General features: G+C 41.2%; 1 protein-coding gene across 2 annotated transcripts; it reads right to left on the minus strand.

The window, feature by feature from the left end:
• Positions 1 to 1,025: 1,025 nt before the first annotated feature.
• Positions 1,026 to 22,245, minus strand: LOC146961340 (dihydropyrimidinase-related protein 5-like). Of its 2 annotated transcripts, XM_085770557.1 has the most exons (14): positions 22,119 to 22,245; positions 20,286 to 20,435; positions 11,673 to 11,831; positions 10,132 to 10,311; positions 9,374 to 9,442; positions 9,142 to 9,186; positions 8,970 to 9,045; positions 8,056 to 8,212; positions 7,818 to 7,959; positions 6,391 to 6,533; positions 5,291 to 5,498; positions 4,338 to 4,518; positions 3,501 to 3,582; positions 1,026 to 1,232 (listed from the first exon to the last, which is right to left on the minus strand). In XM_085770557.1, exons 1-14 carry the CDS (start codon positions 22,227 to 22,229, stop codon positions 1,229 to 1,231), a joined length of 1,707 nt encoding a protein of 568 aa, XP_085626683.1. In that variant the 5' UTR covers positions 22,230 to 22,245; the 3' UTR covers positions 1,026 to 1,228. The 2 variants fall into 2 exon arrangements, with proteins under 2 accessions (XP_085626683.1, XP_085626682.1); XM_085770556.1 differs by lacking the exon at positions 1,026 to 1,232 and having other exon boundaries at positions 3,042 to 3,582.
• Between the last annotated feature and the right edge of the window lie 1,435 nt (positions 22,246 to 23,680).

A 23,680-nucleotide genomic window follows, 5' to 3' on the forward strand; every position in this document is an offset into this window, starting at 1 on the left:
ACTGTGCTCGCGCACCTAAGCTCCTGCCAGTGCGCATGCGCAAACGCAGTTGCAGGATTCCCCCGTTGTGTTCGGTGAAACTGGTGTCTGGACGGGGGCCGCCATGATGGAGACGGGGCCAGACGACGTGACTGCGACTGCGGCCCATGTTTGGGGATTAACCTGACCGGCGGTGGTGTCTCTGTCTTCTCATTTGTTTGACAGTTTTCACTTGACTTAGAAATAAGTTTGAAGCCATTCAATTAATAAACAGTAAATGAAGGCATATTTAACCTTATTACGTCATTAAATATAAGGTAATACCAAGGAACAATACGGCCTAATTCTCATCATTGTTTTGTTTTTCTCATGCTCAACATTGACACGTAATGTGTGATTTGTGCTATTCACTCTCTAGTTTACATTTAGCAAAATATTCACTCTTTATAATGGAAGTAAAGTCTGGATAGACTTTAAAAATACAGTTACAACTGAATATCACTGTATTATTTGCTTTACTAATTGTATCTCCAGACCAAAAACCTACAGAACAATCTATAACATTGCTTGTTCAATATAAACACAGAAGCTTTAAACCTTTTGGACAATACAAGTTTTTGTTTTTATGTCTCTGTTGCATCTTATACATTCAATGTTGTCATCAACTTTTATAATATATAGCTGTATATTTTTGTTCTTTTATTGTACTGTTTTATTCTTTGGCATACACCAAACTAAAATATGTAGACATATTTGAACACATGCTGTACACAATGTTTTCTGCTTTTCCTATCGTTGCTGTCAATGGAATTATGTTTTATTTTTGTCAGATTCTACTAAATTGTATAAAGAGTAGTCCGACTATTACTGCAGATCTTAGCATTTGAAAAAAAAATTGTCATAAAGGAGCCATGATTATTTTTTTCCACTTTATTCTTTGCTGTTATTCTTGTGGTAAGAAACAAGCAGCCACTTACAGATTAAACAGGTTCACTGTCCAACACAACAAGAGTCTACAAACACACACAGCCAACTGAGCAGTCACAGTGCCTTCAAAACAACAAAACCATCCAACAATAAAATAACGTTGTTGTTGTCGTCGTCGTTGTAGTAGTAGTTAATCGTATAAAACAGCACCAGTTGTTGTGAACCTGCGGGGAGAGGCTTCACTCCTCCGTCTCCATGTGGTGCTCATCATGCATGGGTGTCGGTGTGGCACGGGTGATTTCACATTGGCACATTTATTCTTTCAACTAAAAAAACAAACAGACATCCTAAATATATAGTACACAGGCAAGAAGACGTGATCATGTATAAATATAATACTGCTAGGCAGGAATGAGACATCATCAGGAGGTGAGAGGATCAGTGGTTTTTTCTTCAGCCTGTGCAGCTCAATCTTCCTGCTCTGTGGAGACTCACTACTCCTCCAACAACCCCACCGTACTTTCCTACTAATAAGACGCGTACTTGCTAATAAATGCTACTGAAACTCAACAACATCTTTTTAATTTCTGTTGCTTATACTTTCAAGACTCCTGTACACCATCTGGGGCCACATTTATCAGCAGCGTGTGCAGGTTTGTTGGTTAATCTCTACACATAGAATCAGACTGATCAAATTGTTCTTGTGCTTGATAATGTGCGAACGGTTAGATCAACTAATATCCATGTGAGCATAACAAACGCCAAGTGGTAGACACATGTAATTACAGCTCAATTCTTCCACTACAGGTGGTCTATGTAATGTTTTTTTGCTATTGTCGACGAATCCCATGAAAAGATCAAAACCAAAGCCTGATATTGATTATTCTTCTGTGACATAGAGCTCCATTATTTCCTCAAAACATGACATGTTCCAATTATTATGAACACATATTGCAGCTCATTGACTATACAAAATGTGTATTTATCCACCACTGAATATCACAATGCACTGTTTTAACAGTTTGAGGATCCATTTGCCAAAACCACAGTGGTTGGCTGGTTTCATAATTAACTTGGCCTGTTTTTAAAACCATGGATTTACATCTTTAATGGGAACCAGTGGAGCTTAGTGTGTCAGACAGGCTGAAAGACAAGCTAACACATTGTTTTGGTCTTTACGAGGGATTTGCTGACAAAAAAATTAAATAGAGAATAAGACCTGTTTAATGCTGTAAAACCACTCAGCCTGACGAGTGTTTGTGTAAATGTGCCTGTAAATACTAAGGCTGTTTCTCTTCTCATCAGTGTTTCAGTAAATCTAACATTATACCAACTGTCTTGGCTTGTTTTACTCACATGTTGATAAATGAGGCCTTCAGTGTTTGCAGCGGTCTGACAGCTCTTAAGTGATCTCTCAGGTGAATGAGAAGGCACTGCACTAACGATTGATGATGTAAAATACAGCAACAATTCATTTTTCTGTGATGTATTATCAGTAGCAACGTAACTTTTCCTCTGTTAATCTCCACTGTGATCGGTAAATCCTTTCAGAAACTGAGCCGACTTCTCCTCTGTGTTCTTGCACTTGTGCGAAGTCTATAGATACGACTAAAGATGATGAAGTTTCCAGAAACGCCTACATACAATAAGCTGTTTGTGGGATCAGCACTGGGACCAGAGTTAAAAATCCAAGGTTAAACCCACAGGTTTTACTTTACATCACTCAGTCTATAGACTCTACAGTGTTGCAGGTGAGGTTGGGATGTTTTGTGGGATATGTGTTGTTTTCAGTCAGAGGCAGTGAAAGTACAAGGATGGATGTACGAGGGGGTCAAGTTTTGATTTTGCTGAGAGAGTGTAAGCTGTAAGATCACACGGGTGTTTTTAAAGCAGTTGGATTTCATCACCACACAGCACGGTTCATCCATTGGAAACAAAAACACTGTTAGAGGAACCCACAGTGCAGCAGGAAGCCGAGCACAGTGGGTGGTTTAATCACAAACAAGAGTCCACACACATCTGCATACGAGTCTAAAACTATGGTGTCTACAGTGTACTGGATGTGTGTGTGTGTGTGTGTGTGTGTGTATGTGTGTGCGTGTGTGACGGGGGGTAATAATAGATATTCCACTGAATCCAGTTCTACTAGTTTTAAATAATTCGGTCGACATCACTTCAGCTGAAACCATCAAAAACTGTACTGGTTTTGATCTTTCACAGTTTGTTTAGCTTGTTTTCTTTTCACGGGATACGAGCAGGGTGGTCATGAGCAGACTTTATCAATGTTAGTATGATCAGCTTGAATTTGGTAAAACATTTAAATTCATAGATAGATAGATAGCCCTTCACTCTCGTGTCGTGTAATCCAATCAGGTCAGTCACTCCAATTAAAGACACAAATCAAATTCGTACAAGTCACTTTGGCAGATCACTGATCATCAGGTCGTCACTCGACATTAACACGTGCTTCAATTTGTTTTCCCCCCCTCTTTAACTTTAATCCTGTGATTTTAAATCAGTGCAGTTTTCCTGGTTGCTCAGAAATATACAAAACACGGAGGCTCGGACGGTTGAAGCTCATCACCGGTGTTTACCAGATGCCACTGGAGCGGCCGCCGGGAGGGGCCAGGATTCGGGCCGAGGACCTCTTCGGGATGTGGTCGTCGACCTGAGACCCTGAGAGAGAAACACCAGGAATATAATTGAATTAGTTAAAGGGATAGTTCCACATTTTTGGAAAATTGGCCCATTGCCATAATCCCTATAGTCATAGCAGTAGGTTCGTTACCTTTAATTGTCGGTGCAAGCTGTTTTTAGAACGGCGGAGCAGAGCCGTGAGCTGCTCAGAGCTACGCTACGGAGGCTAATGGGATTTCTTGGTTTCCCTCATCAAACTCATCAAATACACAATCCAACAACTCCAAAACGCTCTGGTGGACAAGTTGTGACCTGCACATTCACCACGCTATGAGATAATAACAGAACGTTACTCGACTGAGTTGTTTTCGAGGTAAATGCAGAGACTGCTTGCTGAAAAACTGCCCCCAACGGGAACGCGCATCAGCGGCTTTGCATGAATTTACCTCGAAAACAACTCCCTTCCCTTATTATTTCATAGCGTGGTGAATGTGCAGGTCACAACTTGTCCACGAGAGTGTTTTGGAGTTGTTGGATTGTGTATTTGATGAGTTTGATGAAGGACACCAAGAAATCCCATGAGCCTCCATAGCGTAGCTCTGAGCAGCTTGCGGCTCTGCTCCGCCGTTCTAAAAATAGCTTGCACCGACAATTAAGGTAACGAACCTACTCCTAAAATTAGAGGGATTATGGCAATGGGCCAATTTGCCAAAATGTTGAACTATCCCTTTAATTAGTATCAGTTACATTGACACTGAACGACTGCCTGATACAGTAGTTTTGTTCCAACCTACCTGAGAGGCTGAAGGACGACTCATGGAGGTCTCTGACGCCCTGTTGCGCCCGAATCGGACCACCTTTGTTGGGTGTCTCTCCATCTATCGGGCCCAGACCGAGCTCCTTCTTCAGGGTGTTTGCCACCTTGGCCACATCACCAGAGTATGGATCCCTCACGACTCCTTTATAAGCCTGAGTCTACGACACAGAGTCAAGAATATGTTAAAATATGTGTTAGAATATGCATTTTTAAGAATGGGTTTCTAATTCTAATCACTAACTTCATCATGTGCTGATCTGGGCTGGAGGGGGTGTTGGATAATAGATACAGAAATAATTGTCCCTGTCAACAACACTTTGATCACAAGTTGAAGATGTAGATGACAACACATTTATTTGACTTGACAGTTGTGAATCTAATGTTGTGCAGGATCTTTAACAGTGGACAGACTTCAGATCTCAGGCCTGATTTCAGCTGTTGTTGCCTTTTTCTGCTGTTAAGATAGTGATCACTGTGATTTGTGTTTAAAGCAGCGAGTGCAGGGCCCAGACGAGGTGCATACTGTAATAAATGTCATGCAGAGAGCTCAGTGAGTAATTCCCCATCAGTTAGTGGTATAAACTGTGCAGTGCACCTACAGCAGAGCAGAACCAGAGGCTGCGATGATGGAGGCTTTTGCAGACAGCAGCAGCAGAAAAACAGTGTCAGCGTAGAGGGAGAGCATTAAATCCTTTATAAAGACTGTCAAACCAGTGGAGTTAGACACTGTGTGATGGGTGTGTTTGCTGCAGGTTCTCTGTCAGCTGACGCAGCACAGCACAGCGCAGCACAGCACGAGCCTCGGTTCCCTGCAAGGACTTGTTTACTTTTACCATCTGAGCAAACACAATAGAATAAAGTACTTAATTCGGCTTTTGTAGCGAGGACGGAAACACACAGATGTAGATGGATGATGAAAAGCGAACACACCTTTTCCCTCTGCACCATCTTCTTGTAGAGGAAGTCGGGGAAAGTGCGCTGTGGGTAGAACTTCCCGGAGCCCTCGGCGCACATGAACACGCCGTTCTCACACACCAGGCGTCCTCGGCTGATGGTGACCAGAGGGACGCCGTGGCAGCGCAGGCCCTCGTACAGGTTGAAGTCTCCGCCCTGCACCTGAGTGCTCACGGAGATCGTCCTGCACACACAAGTCAAGTCAAGTCAAGTCAGCTTTATTTGTAGAGCACATTTAAAAACATCAAATGTTGACCAAAGTGCTTCACAATTATGTGCAAAACAAGAACAACAAAAGACAAAAGAAACAGTACAAAACAGTACAAAAGAATTTATCTGTGTACTGTAAATGATGTTTAAGGGTTTTGTTGTTTTATATCCATCATTTTAATTGTTATATACATTTCTTTTTTTTTTTTTTAATAGATACATATACTATTCCTTCGGCACCTTTAAATTGATGCTGATGGTGGAGTCCACACATACAAAAGGTGCAATTTAGACCCAGAGACTGTGGCAATACTGAGGCAAGATGCAATAGGCTATAGGAGAAAGTGCAATAATTATTTATTACTATAATTATTTATTACTTTGTATGAACCATGAACTTAGTCGTACTGTCTGTAAGTGATCTCTGTTGGTTGTGTGTGTGAGTATGTGAAATGGTGTATGGTTTTAAAATCTGTATGCAGGATGTACAGCATTGATTGTCCAAGACAATTTTCCCTCTGGGGACATTAAAGTTTATTTTGATTTTGATTTGATTTGAATATAAAAAGAGAGAAAAAAGACAGAGAGAAAGCTATCAATGGAGGGTGAAGAATGAACTGAATGTGGCAAATTATTCCACAGTTTTGGACCAGCAACTGAAAATGTCACCTCTGGTTTTTAACTTTGTATGTGGGATGGAGAATAGAGATCTGTCTGTGAGGATCTGAGGGGAGGGGACGTGGAGTAGGGAGTGAGGAGTTCAGCGAGAGGAGGAGGAGCTCAGACGGATGAGTTATTATTATCACCAGTGTTGTTTTTGCTCTTGTACTCTGATGAGTGTTTGTTTTCTTTCTATAACGCTCTACCTTGTTGCATCTGGATCCCAGACGACCACGTCAGCATCGGCCCCGGCGATGATGCGGCCCTTGCGTGGGTACAGGTTGTAGATCTTTGCGGCGTTAGAGCTTGTCACTGCCACAAAGCGATTCTCATCCATCTTTCCTGTAACCTACAGATATTAATGAACGATAAATATCAGGAAAAAAAAGGCATGTGCACATCATTACTTTTAATTTTATATATAATATTGTTGATTGTTAATGATGACAGAACCATCAAGCATCAATCCACGTCGATGAGATCGCCCCAAACGCACTGAGCATCCGGTAAATTTCAAAATAAAACACAACGACAAACGTTTTGATCGTAAATTATCGCTTTGTCAACATTAGTTTCACCCGTTGGCACAAGTTATCAATCAATCAGAGGGACCTAAAGCTAACAGAAAACAAAATATTGATATAGTATATAAAATATTGCAATATTTTACGATACAACACACCCGAATACAAACTGAAAGTAAAAACTACCACAGAATAAGTAGCCTGACAGAAAATCAATCAACCTCAGAAAGGCAAAGTGACCTGGTGTTTACATTTTAAAGGGATAGTTCAACATTTTGGCAAATTGGCCCATTGCCATAATTGCTATAGTCATAGCAGTAGGTTCATTACCTTTAATTGTAGGTGTAAGCTATTTTCAGTACGGCGGAGCGCAGCAGCTGGCTGCTCAGAGCTACGCTATGGAGGCTAAGGGAATTTCTTGGTTTCCCTCATTAAACTCATCAAATTCAACATCCCAAAACTCCACAGCGCTTTTGTAGACAAGTTGTGACCTGCACAACCACCACGCTATGAGATAATGACGGAACGATACGAAATGGAGCCGTTTTCGAGGTAAATACAGGGTAAATACGGAGACTGCTTGCTGAAAAACTGTCCCTGAACGCAACGCGCATCAGCGGTTTTGTATGAATTTACCTCGAAAACGGCTCCGTTTCATATCGTTCCGTCATTATCTCATAGCGTGGTGGTTGTGCAGCTCACAACTTGTCTACAAAAGCGCTGTGGAGTTTTGGGATTTTGTATTTGATGAGTTTAATGAGGGAAACCAAGAAATTCTCTTAGCCTCCATAGCGTAGCTCTGAGCAGCCTGCTGCTGCGCTCCGCTGTACTAAAAATAGCTTACACCTACAATTAAAGGTAAAGAACCTACTGCTATGACTATAGCAATTATGGCAATGGGCCAATTTGCCAAAATGTTGAACTATCCCTTTAATCTCACTTTATACACGGCTGTTATCACGATAGTTTGTTGTTCAGACGAATCGGATACGCGATGCATCAAGTGGGCGAGGGTTTGATACGTCAAACGGAGCTAAACCGCATTGGAGTTTGGAACAGAGAGGAGAGTGGAAATTGGGGGGTTGGTTGGTGTGTTTGAGTGTACGTACCACTCCCCTCTCCCAGATGACGCTCATCCTGTCCTGGACCCCGGCGACTCCATGAGGGATCTTGGTGAAGTCCTCTTTGCCCAGAGCTCTCTGCTTGGTGCTGAACGGACGGTGCTCTGAAGCCACAACGCTCAGAGTGTCACTGGAAACAGGACGTGCATGTTCAGACTCAGATATAATGTTTTTATTCACAACATGGGCCACTGTTTCCAAGCTTCCTGTACTACTGTGCACCTACTTCCCCAGCAGGCCCATGAGGTAGCTGGGAGTGTTGGGGTCCAGGCGGAGCGGAGGGATGATGACGTGGGCAGCGGCGTGAGTCCAGTCCTGGTGGTAGTACTGCATCCCATTCAGCACCGCGTGAGCTACCGTGGTCTCTGCGTGGACCACCTTACCTGGAGACACAGGTACAAGAGAGGCAGTTTATCCCTGTCACAATCTTCTTTCTTTTTTTAAAATTCTCTTTCTCTCATGTTTTTTCATGGCTCACATGTTCATTCACATAACAATTCACCATTCTCATCCATTCATTTGTAAATTACAACTGTATCACACGGCAATAGACCCACGACTCCACAAACAGTACAGATAAGGATGATTGGTCCTCCCTTAACAATACAAAAGATGGAATTTATAAAATACAAAACTGAGAACTAAATTCCCTAGACCAGGAATGCTGGGGTGCACATTTGTGATAATAACAAAAACACAGATACAAAAAGGTTAAAAAGGGGAAAAAAGACATTGCAATCCATCTTTCCCATCTTTTCAAAAACAGAACCCGCTGTAGTCTTATCGCAAAAGTAATTCTTTCCATCTTTAAGATGTCAAACCATTTCCTTGTTATGGCTTTTCTACAAGCAGCACTTAAAATCTTAAGTAAGTATGTTTCAATAGAGGAGACTCCTGCCAGAAAGGGAACAATACTGAACAAGACATGTGATACGTGAAAATGATTTGCTTCGAGGCATCCACACTGTCTAGTGTCTATATCGAGCTGGAGTGATGAAAAATCGAATAAGATTTTTTCAGCAAAACTCTCTCCATAGTGTTGAATTTGAAGTTTTCCAGTGTATCTCACATAAATGTTCCCAATCTTCTTTGTTCCCTGTCTCATCCTTCATGGTGTTTTGGACCGAGCAGGGAACTCACCTTGCATTTTAGCAGAAGCGATCATGTCTCCAGCAGCCATACTGGACACATTCACCAGGTAGATCGGGCAGCGAGCCTGCAATCACAAGTTAATCCGCCGATCTATCAGAAACATACAGACCTATGAATATGAACAGGATATTAAAACGTGCGTGCGTGTGTGTGTGTTTACCCTGTTGGCAATGGTGACAGCTCTGTGAGTAGCTTCAGACTCCAACTGCACACAAAAGACACAAACACAATGATAAGTCTACATGAAGACGGGACAGATTATATCAACACTGGAAAGTATAAAATAGGAAAAGAACCAAGAGAGAGAGACAGAGAGAGAGAGAGAGAGAGAGGGAGCAGAAAAGACAACAAGCTCTGTTCATTTTAAAAACAACCTCTGATGTAAATCTTACCTCCTCTGGTCGACTGATCTCAATCCCCTCTGGTCCACTGATGCCTAAATCCAGAGCCTCCTTGGCGCCCTAACAAAACAAATTGTTCACAAGCATATGTTCATTTTTGTAATTCGCTCCTACACGATTAAAGAAATACACACAAACAGCATCTAAAATGTTAATATCAGCTTTTACAAAAGCTCAAAGACACTTTACATTTTAAAAATCATAAAATAGAGCAAAGTCAAAATAAATACAATTCAAAAACAGCAATAAAACAATATAAAACTTATACATTAAAAGCTAATTTAATCCCTCTCTCAGTGAAACGTTTAAATGAACAGAGGTGAAGCTAGCTGCTGCTCTTTTTACACAGCTCATCTTGCACAACTATATACAGTAGGAGATACAGAAGCTTTAAATCACACACCAACAGACACACAAACAGTTTCTTCCCCTGGGCCGTCAGTCATTAACTAGAGTCATTAACCAGAGCCACTGCACACAAACTCTGCACTTTACCAATGTACAATATTTATCTCTATAGGCTCCTATTTAAGATATTTATTGCTATTAATTGTATGGCTGTCGTTGATGTTTCTGTTTTGTTTTGTTCTTTGATGATGTCCTTTTTAACACTTTCGTTGCATTTTGTTGTTTGCAATGACAATTCATTCTATATTATACTATACTATACTAAGGGAGACAAAGTGACCTTGACTTGACCTTAAATTTATGTGTGTGTGTGTGTATTTAAGTGTCTGTAGGTTGTGCACCTCTGCCACCAGCTCTCCGTTCTCGGCGTGGACACGTGCGATGGCGCCGATGTCCTTACAGGTCTGCAGCGTCTGGTAGAGCTCCGAGTCCCGCAGCATCATCATGTCTTTGTAGGCCATGAACATCTGGAAGGCGTTCACTCCGTGCTCCCTCACCAGAGTCTCCATCTCGTTACGCACCTGATCACAGGGACAAAGGTCAGAGGTCAGTGATCGAATTCACCGCTGACAGCTGCTGCAAATATGGTTTGAAATCTCAAGAGGCAGACGGTGACTTACATCAGACAGTGAGAATAATGTGTGTGTGTGTGTGTTTTGCGTGTATGTATATTTGCATGTGTGTGTTATATGGGGCATGAAATGAGCTTGGAGAGCAGCCAGAATGAGATCACACAGCGTTCACATCACAGCCTCACAGAGGGATTTACAGTTCAGAAAGAAATTCCCTCGAAATCAAAGAGGTGTATGTCGAGGTATGCACACCATGGTCAGGATGAAGTATTGGTGATTTAGCCAAAATTCAAATACAGAGTAGCTCCTATATATTCCTCTAATTTATTTCATATTTATATTGTCATCTTGAAACAATATTTGTGATCATATCAGCAAACAACCGCCTGGAATAACCAGAAATTAACACTTTGTTGCTTTTCCCCTCCTTCTTAGCATGATGCACTTACAATGTTGTTTTAACGTTTGTTTTTCTGTCACCCATGGCAGACAATAAAGTTTATCTATCTATCTATCTATCTATCTATCTATCTATCTATCTATCTATCTATCTATCTATCTATCTATCTATCTATCTATCTATCTATCTATCTATCTATCTATCTATCTATCTATGTTTGTCTGCAGACGCTGTGATGAACTTTGATTTAAGTTGAGAGGCATCTGTGTCAGCCAAGAAAAAGGGTTATTCCCTGGATTTTTTTTTAATAGGGAAAGGCAGCATTTGACATGTTACTATATATATATATAAGACGTGGCACATGCACAGAGTCAGCAGATGATGTAGTACAGACATTAAAGCCAAAGGCTGAATGAGGCTGGTTGACTCATAATGTGCCCACTGAACATACGTGTTAACCTAGTTCATGTGAGGGTGAATCTAGGTCATTACACATTTCACCCATATATGAAAGTGTTTGGCTGCTTTATTATTCGTTCTGAGGATAAACGACTCAGGAGTGAGACTGTCGCCACGTTTACATGTACATTTTCTCTACAGTCTGATTGAAATCATTCTGATCAGAAAATCCAACTTCACTGTTTACATACATGGACACGAAATAAACTGATCCTATTAAAATGTGCCGTGTGTGTACATGTACAGTATTAAGCAGTTAATCAGAGTAAAACAACACATGTTAATATAGAGCAGATCTGATTATTCGGATCAGCATTTATTCCTACAGTATTTTGTTTGTGTCCATGTAAACTTGGCTAGTGAGGAATAATATATGATTAAAGAAATACGACAGGAGTGTAAATGTTTCCGTGGTCCACGCAGAAACCTTGACCCCGCTGTGGGTCTTTACCTTTGGCCCCCACCAGGTCACGCCGACGTGCAGAGCGTAGTCGCAGCACGCCTTGGCATCGGCCTGAGCTCGGCACTTCTCATAGGCGTCCAGCAGGGAGCAGTGTTGCTCAGGCAGCACCAGACCCATCACCATGGTGGTACCGCCCATCAGAGCCGCCTGGGTGAGGTGAGAGGGTGGGAGGGTGGGAGGGGGTGAGTTAGGGATGAAGAGAGGGGAGAGAGAGAGAGAGAGGGAGGGAGGAAAACAAAACAGATTGATTAGAGCAGAAAACAATGATCCCACTGTAAAGCAAACAGACTGTTTGTGTGGACAATGAACTGTTTTCTCTTCGTCAGACAGTTGGGTCGTCATGTAATGTTATAATCTTCAACTAAACAACTTGTATAGTTTTTCTCTATTTAAATAAGATTTTGTACATAATAGCACATATTTTGTTTTATACACTGACATTTTAGTACATAGTGAAGTCCTTACTTTACGTGTCCTGTACATCTATGCTACTGTTGCAAGTGAATTTCCTACACATGGGATCAATAAAAAGTCTTATGTCTTATGTTTTGTTCATTGTGGTGTATTTTCTATGTTTAATCTACAGTGTGTATAAATTACATACTGCATGCACTCTGATAAGTAATATTCTGCTGTGTGTAATTTTTTTAAGACACAATTTTGGAAAAAATGCAACAAACAACTGATAACAAAAGCATACGTCTGCTTTCTAACAATCTGACATCGTCTATTTTTAACACAAACGGCACACCAGCAGCAGCAAACTGCAGAGGAATAACAGGACATGTACAAAGGAGGAGAAGTAAATGACTGATGGAGAAAGAAAGGCTGTGTGAGGAAAAAAAATGGAGGAAAAAAAAGTTAGAGAAGGAGACAGAGAGAAAACCGAGGGGAGAGATGAGAGTCTGTAAAATGGATGCAGTGGAGGGAGTGGTGTGGTCTGCAGTGACTCGTCTCAGTCGGCTGAATGATAAATGCACTTTTTATTGTAGCCATGACAACAGATACTGCTCAGCCATGCCTGCCACATGTCCACGCCCTCCTCCTCTTCCTCCTCTCACCATCCCAATCGGCACTGACAGCCACCAATTCAATATCCTCCAACAACAGTGTCTAACCCAGTGGGGATTTTACTGCACTGGGGAGTTAAAAGGAAAAAACAGGCAGTTTTCATTTATGACACAGGAAATGAACACAGAGCGTTCGGACACATTGCTTTTCCTTGTACTCTTTGTAACTGCACGACACACTAGAGAATCACTCTTAATTCACTTTCTCTCACTTGAGGCAAAATGAAAAGGTCACGACCAAAGTCTCATTCATTCTCCATCTTTTCTGGTGTCTATGAACACGCCGACGTCTTCAATACGACATAAAAAACTAAACTACTGTAGGTCACCTGGAGCGTTGCCGTCAATTTCAGTCGAAGTGCGGTGTTGAAACTCTCTCAGTTATTATTTGACTTTGATAGACCACATAAAACCGGAGATATGATAGTTTTAATTTGTACAAAAAATATGGATGGGAGGGGCAGGCGTTTTCCATATACGTATTTGGGAAAAAGTGGTTGAATCTGCTCTGTTTGCTGCGCGAGATTTGCTGCAAGATGTTCTTCTGTGTTTACTGTACATCAAACATCCAATGGTTTACAACGACGAACGAACATCTCGCAGCAAATCTCGCGCAGCCACTGGGAGCTACTGCTACAACAAGGCTAAAAACAGAGATCAAATAAATCTTTTCTGAACAGCTTTTTCATGTGGCGGCTTCAGGACACTTGGGTCAGTACAGACGAGCAGTATGGAGGTATTTGGATGTTTCATAGTGTGTGTTTTGGACGATTCAAAAGTGAACTCTATCCGCCGCCATTATATGAAAATCCGTTGCCAGCCGGACCCCCCCTGGAACTCCAAAAGCGTTTTAATGACTCTGAAAGTTCTCCAAACCCTTCCTTGGCATGACAGTGAGTAGAAAATTGGTGAATTATCGATTTTGGGTGAAGTATCCCTTTAAGAGTTAATCCGAACCAGATGTGTTGTATATGTGTGTGTGCAGAAGGAGTCCTCAGTTTTTAAGTGACAGCTCTGTCGCCCTACAAGCTCGTACATAGGTTTCACATTACCATAGTAACCAGACTGAATCATCTGCAGCGTCAGCATCGAGACTGTGTATGTGCATGTGTGTGTGTGTGTGTGTGATGAGTGTGGTGTCATCGATCACTGTCAGTGTGTGTGTGAGTGTACTATCTTCGTGTGTGTGTGTGTGTGTGTGTGTGTGTGTGTCAGAGATCAGGGGACAGAGACACACAGCTGGGGATTGTGGGATTTACGCCGCTTGTCCGCGAGACCTAAATTGAAATTTACTGCCAGTTCACTTCTTTAAAAAAAACAAAAAACAAGAATGATGAAAGACGTGTTGCTACATCCTCTCCCACTCCTTCAGCCCATGTGCATGTTGTGTGTTATTGAGTGTTATGTGTGTGCACGTTGTTCCAGGGGTCAGTATCAGACTCTTTCTCTGCCACACTGGAACAAAGGAGCTGTCTGCTGCTTGAAATCTCTTTTATCCTCTTTTGTTTTTTTTTAGTCTGCATCTGTAACTACAGGCACAAAATAAACACCCAATTTTAGACTGTTTAAAGTATGAAAACTGCAAAAGAGGTCGAAGAAATACCAAATTATCGCTAACAGGCAGTTAAGGTTCGTAATAATGCATAATCAGTCAGTTGTGTCCTGCTGAGGCTGTTTTTATCTGGTGTTGCTGGGCAGAATGAAACCACCGTCCAACACAGTGCAGAAACTAGACAGAGCGTTTCTGGGGTAAAACATTTGAAAAACTTAAGACTGTATTTCTTCTTTAACTCACCTTAACGCAAATATATTATAATAGGTTTATGAACACGACAGTTTGTCATGTCAGTCACTGTGATTTAAGATTGTAAATTACAGAATTAGTAACACATCAACAGGATTTCATCCTCCACCTCTCAGACACCGAGGATTTTACTTCAGCCTACACATTTTTGGTCAAGGTGCATTTGTTTCGTTTTGTTTTGGAGTTATACTAAAGAATTGTTTTGTTTTTTGTTTATTTATGTTTAAATCATGTGTATATAATGTTGTTTATTGATGTGTGTATTCGATTCTACAAGTTAAAGAAAAAAAAGACCGAAAAAAAATTAACAAAACCAAATCTAACTATTTATTTCTGACTGTACTGGAGTTGGAATAAACACAGAATTGAAGGGAATACTTTCAATTATGAAACATACTAGAGGGAGATTTAAGGGTAATTCATTCACGATGAAAGCAGTCCAATGTTTATTAGTTCATAACCACTGAAGATGAACCAACTGGGTATTCAGATGGGTATTGAGATGTTTTTATTTGTTTACAGCTGCAGTGGTGGTTAAGTAGTGAGCATGTGGTATTGATTTGCATGTATTATGAAGCTGCCAGGAACAAAGATTTTAATTGATTTATTATAAGATTTATTCATATGGAACAAGATGTTACAAAACACTGTGTTGAAAATATTTGTGCATATTGTGTGGACGAGTCTGACCTCAGACAGTGTTTACCCTGTTATAAATCAAACTCTCTAATGTTCAGTTCTTTTACTGTAATCTACAAGCTCTCCCGTTAACCCATTGAACTGCACTTCCCCCCTTTGGTTCCTTCAACATACAACTGATCATTGACAACAAAGTGGATGACACTCGTAATAAACCCCAAACAGCGTTTTAATATCCATCCCCCACTGACTTAAAAATGCCCAACCCCTACTGTGAAGATAATCCTCTGACTAGAAAGTAACACAGACAGATGAGAAGCAGTAATGGAGGAGAGGAAGCGAAACGACTGAGTATCTGCTTGTGTGTGTGTGTGTTGATGTGGGCAGAAGAAAGTGAAGCAGCAGAAAAAAGCACGCCAACGCACAAATCACTAATTCAACGACAGAGCTTTCAGTATGGTCCAGTGAATTCTATGTAACTGGTCATTTAACTTATTTACAGAAGAAAAAAAACTTTTACTAGTTGCAGCTTCTCAAGTGAGAGAATTTACTGCCTTTTATCTGATTTTATATTACAGTAAATTGAACATTTAACCCTGTGTTAAGAAAAAATGAGCAGTATAAAGATGTGATGTGATATTTGGCTGGAAAGATTTGATTCGTCTTTTCTTTACACCTCTTATAAAAAGCAAAAAAATTCTCTCAATCACAAGAACAGTGCTGGAGACAGTGCGGAAACATGAACGCAGATCACTCCCATATCTTTTGGTCATGCCTAAAAAAATCAAACTTTTTGAGGTAATGTGTGTGTGTTTGACTGTGGGAAATATTCTGGGATACACAATTCCTAACAATGTGATGGTCCTTTATTTTTGTGTCTTGAACAAGAATGTGATTATTAAAAAAGACTGGTATCTATGTGAAATACTGTTGATGGCTTGTAAAAAGTATAACAAAGTTCTGGTATAAAACTGAGTCTCCAATAGAGGATGCTACACATTACGTAACAATTAAAGACACTGGACATTATCTATAATAGTATTATCTACAGAGGAGCCTCCAAGTTTTTGTCTGTTTTTTGTACTACTACTACTACTATTAAAAGTATCAAAAAAAAAAGATGTGATGTGACTGTTTTCTGACATTTTGATGATTGTTAAATTAAAAAAACAAACCAAAAAACAGGTCAAATATTTATATGCGATTAAAATGCGATTAATTGCGATTAATTAATTACAAAGCCTCTAATTAATTCGATTCATTTTTTTAATCGAGTCCCAGCCCTACAAAAGACATTAGGCCTATTCAGAAAAAGGATGCTCTGCTACTCTACTGTATGTATGACAGAGAGGGGGAGGCTGAGAGAGTGTGTGTGTGTGTGTGTGTGTGTGTGTGTGTGTGTGTGTGTGTGTGTGTGTGTGTGTGTGTGTGTGTGTGTGTGTGTGTGTGTGTGTGTGTGTGTGTGTGAGTGTGAGTGTGTGAGACGTATCTGCTCTGAGAGGATGAGAGGGTCTCTGCATGCTGGACTCAGTGCCAGGCAGATTTACCACTGCAGCTCTGTGATCAGCCTCTATCAGCAGCACTCATACTTCACATTACAGCTGAGCACCTCACCTTCCTCACCTTCCCTCATCTCCCCTCCTCCTCCTCCTCCTCCTCCTCCTCCTCCCACCTCCTCTCCCCCCTCTTCCTCAGCTCACAGAGACATTACAGTCATCTCTGCAGTGTCTGCTGGGACAGATAGCGCTCAGCTTATATGTTAAAAGTCAATATTAGCTGCTATGAAAAAAAGAAAAAAACTGTTCTGGACTTCAGTGTAGTCAACCTGAAACTATAATATGATGGATATGACAGATCAGTGCTGCAGTAAGTGCAGCAAGTACATTATACCATATTCTGTTAGCAGCTCAGATCACATATGTTGCATGGTAGATACTGAGAGTTATCATAGTTGGTGGTTTGTAGTTTAAAGGTCTAAATTGTGTCTTTTAAGAACTGGTTTCTGATGGCTAAAAAGCTAAATAACTAAAGAAAATGTAAATTAACAATAAATCCTCATGACATTAACATACCCTCATAACATTAATAAGGAAGTGGGCACCCTAGTGTAGACTTACACTGAATAAAACATGTGCTTTTGTCCTGAGGAAATGATTAATTGATATGCATATCTGAGCTCTGTTCAGGTTAAGAGAACATCCAACTCAGTTCAATATCTGGGCACGAAACCTCAAACAAGATGAACACATGCATTTATAAACAGGTCTGCGTCTAAACTGCACATGACGTCTTGTTTCTTGTTGTTTTCCACCATTAGACCCTGTTATATAAATCCTCTCTTACTGCAGATGAGTATTAGGCTTTTCCTGTGGGGTGAGACAGGGGTGAGACAGCAGGGGGCGAGGCAGAGGAAACAGCAGGGAGAGAGAAAGAGAGGAGGAAGGACAGAAGAGAGGACAAGAAAGAGAGAAAGAGAGGAGGAAGAAAGGAAGAGAAGACAAGAAAGGAAGAGAGAAAGAGAGGAGTATGGAAGGAAGAGAGGACAAGAAAGAGAGGAGGAAGGACAAGAGGACAAGAAAGAGAGAAATAGAGGAGGAAGGAAGGAAGAGAGGACAAGAAAGAGAGAGAGAGGAGGGAGGAAGGACAAGAAAAAGAGAAAGAGAGGAGGAAGAAAGGAAGAGAGGACAAGAAAGAGAGAGAGAGGAGGGAGGAAGGACAAGAAAGAGAGAAAGAGAGGAGGAAGGAAGGAAGGAAGGAAGGAAGGAAGGAAGGAAGGAAGGAAGGAAGGAAGGAAGGAAGGAAGGAAGGAAGGAAGGAAGGAAGGAAGGAAGGACAAGAATTTAGAAAGAGAGAAAGATAGCAGGAAGGAAGGACAAGAAAGAGAGAAAGATAGGAGGAAGGAAGGACGAGAGGACAAGAAAGATAGAAAAAGAAGAGGAAGGAAGGAAGAGAAGAAAGAAAGAGAGGAGTAAAAAAGGAGGAGAGGACAAGAAAGAGAGAAAGAGAGGAGGAAGGAACAAAGGAGGGAGACTGCAGACTGTAAACAAAAAACGATGGGAGAAGAGGATGTGGGGGAAAAAATAGTTTTGGGGTTCATCCCAACTGCACATGAGCCATTGCCACGGTAACGCTGTCACCATAGGAACGCCACAATACTAGTACCACGGTCCTATGTGCTCTCTGTCTCTCTCTCACACACAAATACGCACAAATACACACACACTCACACTGCTCCCTCTGATTTCCACACTATAAGAGTGGGGGGTTAGTTGCCATGGCAGCGAGGTCAGTGGGTAGGGGTTAGTAACTGGGGGGTTGCCGGGGTAAAGCTGGCATATGGAGGATTCAATCCCCCCAAATTCCTCTCACCACCAGCACCACCTCCACTCTTCAGTTGGCATTCCTCTACAGCCTCGTTCCTCTGCGGCGCCGCAGCTCAGATCGTAACTCACCATGAAATCTGAAAACACTCGGCCGGTGTTGTGGAGATGAAAGCTACTGGAAGTGATTCAGATCCACCAGATAATCTCTGATTGCTGCTCTTTTTACAGAGGGAAGATGTTTTTACAGATTATTATCACAGCCTTTTTTTTTTTTAATAACTGTGACATCTGATCAAAGTATCTGTTTCAGTATGTTCAGTTGTCTGGTAAAAGGCCGAGCTGATCACACACAGGGATGAAAACGGGGATTTTTACATAGAAGAATTCATTTTGTGTTATACTGTCCTTTCTATGACTTCATAAGACAAAAACTGTTTAGTAAGGCAGATCCAAATAACGAATTTGTGTGGCTGGACGATGCTGAGAAGCTAAAACATCTTGATTTCTTGAAAAGGCCTGGGCAATGAGACGAAGAGCGATATACAGATGAGCACTAAAAGTGATCTTAAGTTGTTTATTTATGTGTCGCACTTGTGATGTGGGTAATACCAACAGGAAGGACCGTATAGTTTTTGATTTGTCAGTAAATGTGTCTTGTAATCCCATATGAGATGGGTCACAATGGTGGCATGACATGAAAATAAATATTCATTGATTCATTCATTCAGTAGACATTCTGTCACTGTAGAAAAAAACTCATTTATTTAAAATGGAAACTGCAAACACCAGGTTAAAGTGCTGTGATTATTTCTTCTGTATTTACCTGTACATTGATCTATGCAGGATTTTTACCTTAACTAATGCTATATTTTTACCTTAAGTAAACAGCTTTGGAATAATTGTGATGTTTAATAAATGACAGGTAACTTTTTACGAGGGAGAATGGAGGCTCTCTGACTTCCACCTAGCGTCTCTTGGCTGAAAACCAACCTCATAAGATCAGAGCCTCCGACCCGGTGTCCCAGCTCTCGTCTCTGCGGCACCACAACACAAACATAACCCATAATCTCTTGTTTATGACAGATAAGACTACACAAATATACACATCCTAACATCGTATATGATATATAACGTTATCTACCGCTCTACTGATTGATTTCTCGCCAGTTTTGTTGTAAACAAATGCACATACTGAGAGGAGGGTTTTGCAAAACAGAGGAAAAGCGATCGGACTTGCATAGTTCCCCTTTAAATTACAAGTTCATTTATTACAACAGCTGCTGTTCAGTCAGCAGAGAGAGGTCCAAAAAGTTGCTGGATGACAATATTTACACTTCTCCTATTCATCCTGTCATCCTCTCTGCTCTGAGTCACGGTGTAGCACAGGAAAATATGCAGAGCATTCATAGGAAATGAAGTAATAAACCCAGTATGAGTGAGGCCTGAACAGCTGTGAGTGTGTGAGTGTGTGAGTGTGTAAAAGGAGACTGGTCTTTGCTTTCAACCAGAAACGTGTGACAGCTGTTCGGGGCTCACTTCCTATAGGACCAGTGTGAGAACATGTGTTGTCATTAGTCTTAATGATGAATGTGTGAAGCCGAGAGAAGAGACGAATATTGAATATAACAAGACGGAGAGTGAGTGAGAGAGAAAGTATGTTTGTGTCTGACAGCTGTCTCTTGACTCTAAATGTGTTTAATCATGATTGGCCTCGTCATAACACAACTGAGCATGTGTGTGTGTGTGTGTGTGTGTGTGTGTGTACCTTGGTCCCACTGTAGAAGTCATCTTGGATAGTAGCGTTCATAAAGGACTCCTGCAGATGCACACTGGTGTCTATTCCACCGGGCAGCACCAGCTTCCCAGAGGCGTCGATCACCTTGGCTCCTCCTGGTATCATCAGCTCCTTCCCAACCTGCCAGAGAGAGAATCAACGTACAAATTAAATTACACAACTTTATTAATGCGTTTTGCCCTCATAACCACTGAACCACAGACAATATAATGACTGTAAAGACTCATTTGGGTGACCTTGGGTCAATGCACTTTTAATGTAGTCCATTAAACTGCACACAGAGACTAAGAGATGGGTCAATCTGGGGTTTTTTGGTGAAGATGGAGGTTTTATGTGGCACATTATGAGATGGTCACAGAGAGTACTTGACTCATAGCCTTGCTAATGGTGTGGCTTGAGGAATAGCATCAGTCAGTCCATGACTTTGCTCCAGATAAAAATATTTCTGTTGGATAGATTGTTATGACATTTTTAGGGCGGCCCCCAAATAGTCGACCAAGAAGGCATTAGTCAAGCTGAATTTCATTGGTTGATTGATCGCAGGAAAAAAGACAACAACAAAAAACATTTAGAGCCGTGTCTTGTCAAAATTAAGGCAAAATCTATATGACTGAACCGTGTATGAAAGGCCAGAGGGCTTTTGATTTGAAGGCCCAGATACAGGAAGTTATGACAGTAACTCACAGTCAGTTTTTTTTATTTTTAAACACGGCAGGTCCCTGCGATATCGTAGTTGTTTGACAGTTAACTATTTATATCATGTCGGGCAAGAAATCTAAAATCTGGCATCATTTTGAGATATTATTACTGCTTTTTATTTCTCTGTAATGTAGCAAACTGTTAACAATATACTTAACATTTTATCTCAGCACTGGAATTCAAACTGTCTTGTTGTTCTCCAATATATATCATTATCTGTGACGATTAGTCGACTAATGGCCTTAAATGAAGACTTCTGTTCGACCAAGGAAATCTTTGGTCGGGGGCTAGACGTTTTACTCAGATATTCAGTGGTCACACAAGACAAATCCTACTGACTCTGCAGGTCAGAACTGACAGGTATCAGGGGGAATATCTCAGGTACAGCCTCTGTATTGTATGCTGCTTGCATGGCTGCAGAAACTTGGGTTTATTAAATAACCATAACACTTTGATTCATCACCTTTGTGGATATAATCTCATATTTGTAACAGCACTCATATAAAAACCTTCTCAGAATGGTTCGTTACATATTTTGTCAGTTAAACTATCATTGAAAAACCGAGCCGAATGGTACAAAGCAAACCCTTGTTTTTCACAGTTTTGACATGAGCACCCTCTGGCATCCAGACTGTTGTTGTTGTGATGGAAATAATCATTGACAAAAGGAGCAGCGGCGCTCATGTGCTGCCATGGTAGCGGAGCGTTTCAGCAGAGGTACGGACCCGGAGCTTTCCAGGTTTCTGAGTCAAACGCATCCTCCTCCTCCTCCTCCTCCTCCTCCTCTTCCTCACATAAACCGATGCTTATTTCCATGACAGCATTCTGTGAACTAAATTTAGCGTTCACTATCACCGCGCAGAGCCACAGAGTTCACCGAGTCGTTCATTCTCTTCATACTGTATTATCCAGAAATGAGTCACACACAACAGCTGTGGATATACTTGACAGTGAATGTGAGTGTATGTATTTGTGTGTACTGTATGTGTGTGTGTGTGTGTGTGTGTGTGTGTGTGTGTGTCTGATGCAGTATGTATTTTAATTTGTACTTATTGACACTGAGCAAAAGTCCATTTAAATAAAAGAAAAGAATATATAAATTACCTGCTGAATGATGCCGTTCTCGATGTAGACGTCGGCCTCATGGGTGAAGTCATCGTTCACCACCTTCCCTCCCTTGATGAGGATACGCATCGACCCCATGTTGGCAGCCATTGTCCTACCAGAGGAACAAAAACAGGCGTTAAACGTCTTCAATACCTCCTCTTCTGTTAGGACAGCATAAGAAAAAAGGGAGAGAAATATCCAAGGAAATGCTGCTGCATGACTCATTAGGCATGTCTGAGTGGCAGCCCAACTGGAAACCCCTCATTTTTTTCAGCCCAGAACACACACACACACACACTCTGCTTCCAATGTCAATTTCACCACAAAGTAAATGATACTTTGCTTAATGGTAACCGCTGCTCGCTTTTTCCTTCCAAGTCTTGACTTCATCCAGAGTTACATTATCTATTATTTGTGAGAGACACTGGATGCAAACACCAAACACAAGGAAGGAAGACTGAGCCTGAAACACAGGTATGACTGAACTGAGGCAGACAAAGAGGTAGACAGGAAGATCAATCCAGATGACTGAAAGTAGTCCTGACAGAGAGCTAAATATACTGGAAATATTTTTGTTCTATTCTGTGATTATCCAAATGGGGAGTGTGAAACCGCACTCAAGGTTTGTAGTGAGCATGTGGAGCTCAAATGTCTTTTTTTTTGTTGACTTACAGTAAACTAAATTGTTTCAGGGGATCAAGAGGAACTATGTATGTGAGATGTTTTACTTTAACTATGCTAATTGCTTCATCCTTACTTTAATTAAATAGCTTCAGAGTAATTGTGATGGTTAAATAAATGACTTGTAACTTGTTCCAGGGAGAATGGAGGCTCTCTGCCTTCCACCTAACACCTAGCGTCTCTTGGCTGAAAACCAACCTTGTAAGATCAGAGCCTCCGACCCGCCGTCTCTGCGGCACTGCTACACAAACGTAACCCGTAATCTCTTGTTTATGACAGATAAGACTACACAAATATACACATCGTAACATCATATATGATATATAACGTTCTCGCCAGCTTCATTAAAAACAAATGCACATTGCCGGGAGGAGGGTTAGCAACACAGTGGAAAAGCGACCACCAGACTTGCATGGTTCCCCTTCAACCAAAACCAAAGCAAGAATAATACGTTTTGGGTTTTTTTTTTCAGTATTTGAAAACAGCCAAAAGGACATTCAACCTCAATCACGTGCATCTGTTTTCAAAAGCCTGCCCTTGCATCTCTCTGTGTGAACCTGGACTTTCCAAAGGTCCTTTTCACAACAAGTCTGAAGCCAGCACTAATACGACGGATTGTCAGAGGAACAACAGCGTCCTGACAGGCTTTGTTGGCTCTCTTGGCAGATAAGTACAATGTCTCAAATGTGTTTTTTTTAGGGTGTGAATGTTTTTGTTGCAGAAATCAGATGAATATAAATCTCCAAGCAAACGCAATTTCACTAATTAAAAAACAGATTGGTACGATGCATGCAGTCCCTGATTGCTCAGAGCACGGGGGGGAGGAACTCATCCATAATTACAGCAGTCTGCTCGTCCTGTATTTTTTTCTGCTGAGT

The sequence above is a fragment of the Trachurus japonicus genome, chromosome 24 (genome assembly GCF_045865225.1).
Source record: "Trachurus japonicus isolate A0001 chromosome 24, Traja_1.0".
Classification (NCBI taxonomy): domain Eukaryota; kingdom Metazoa; phylum Chordata; class Actinopteri; order Carangiformes; family Carangidae; genus Trachurus; species Trachurus japonicus.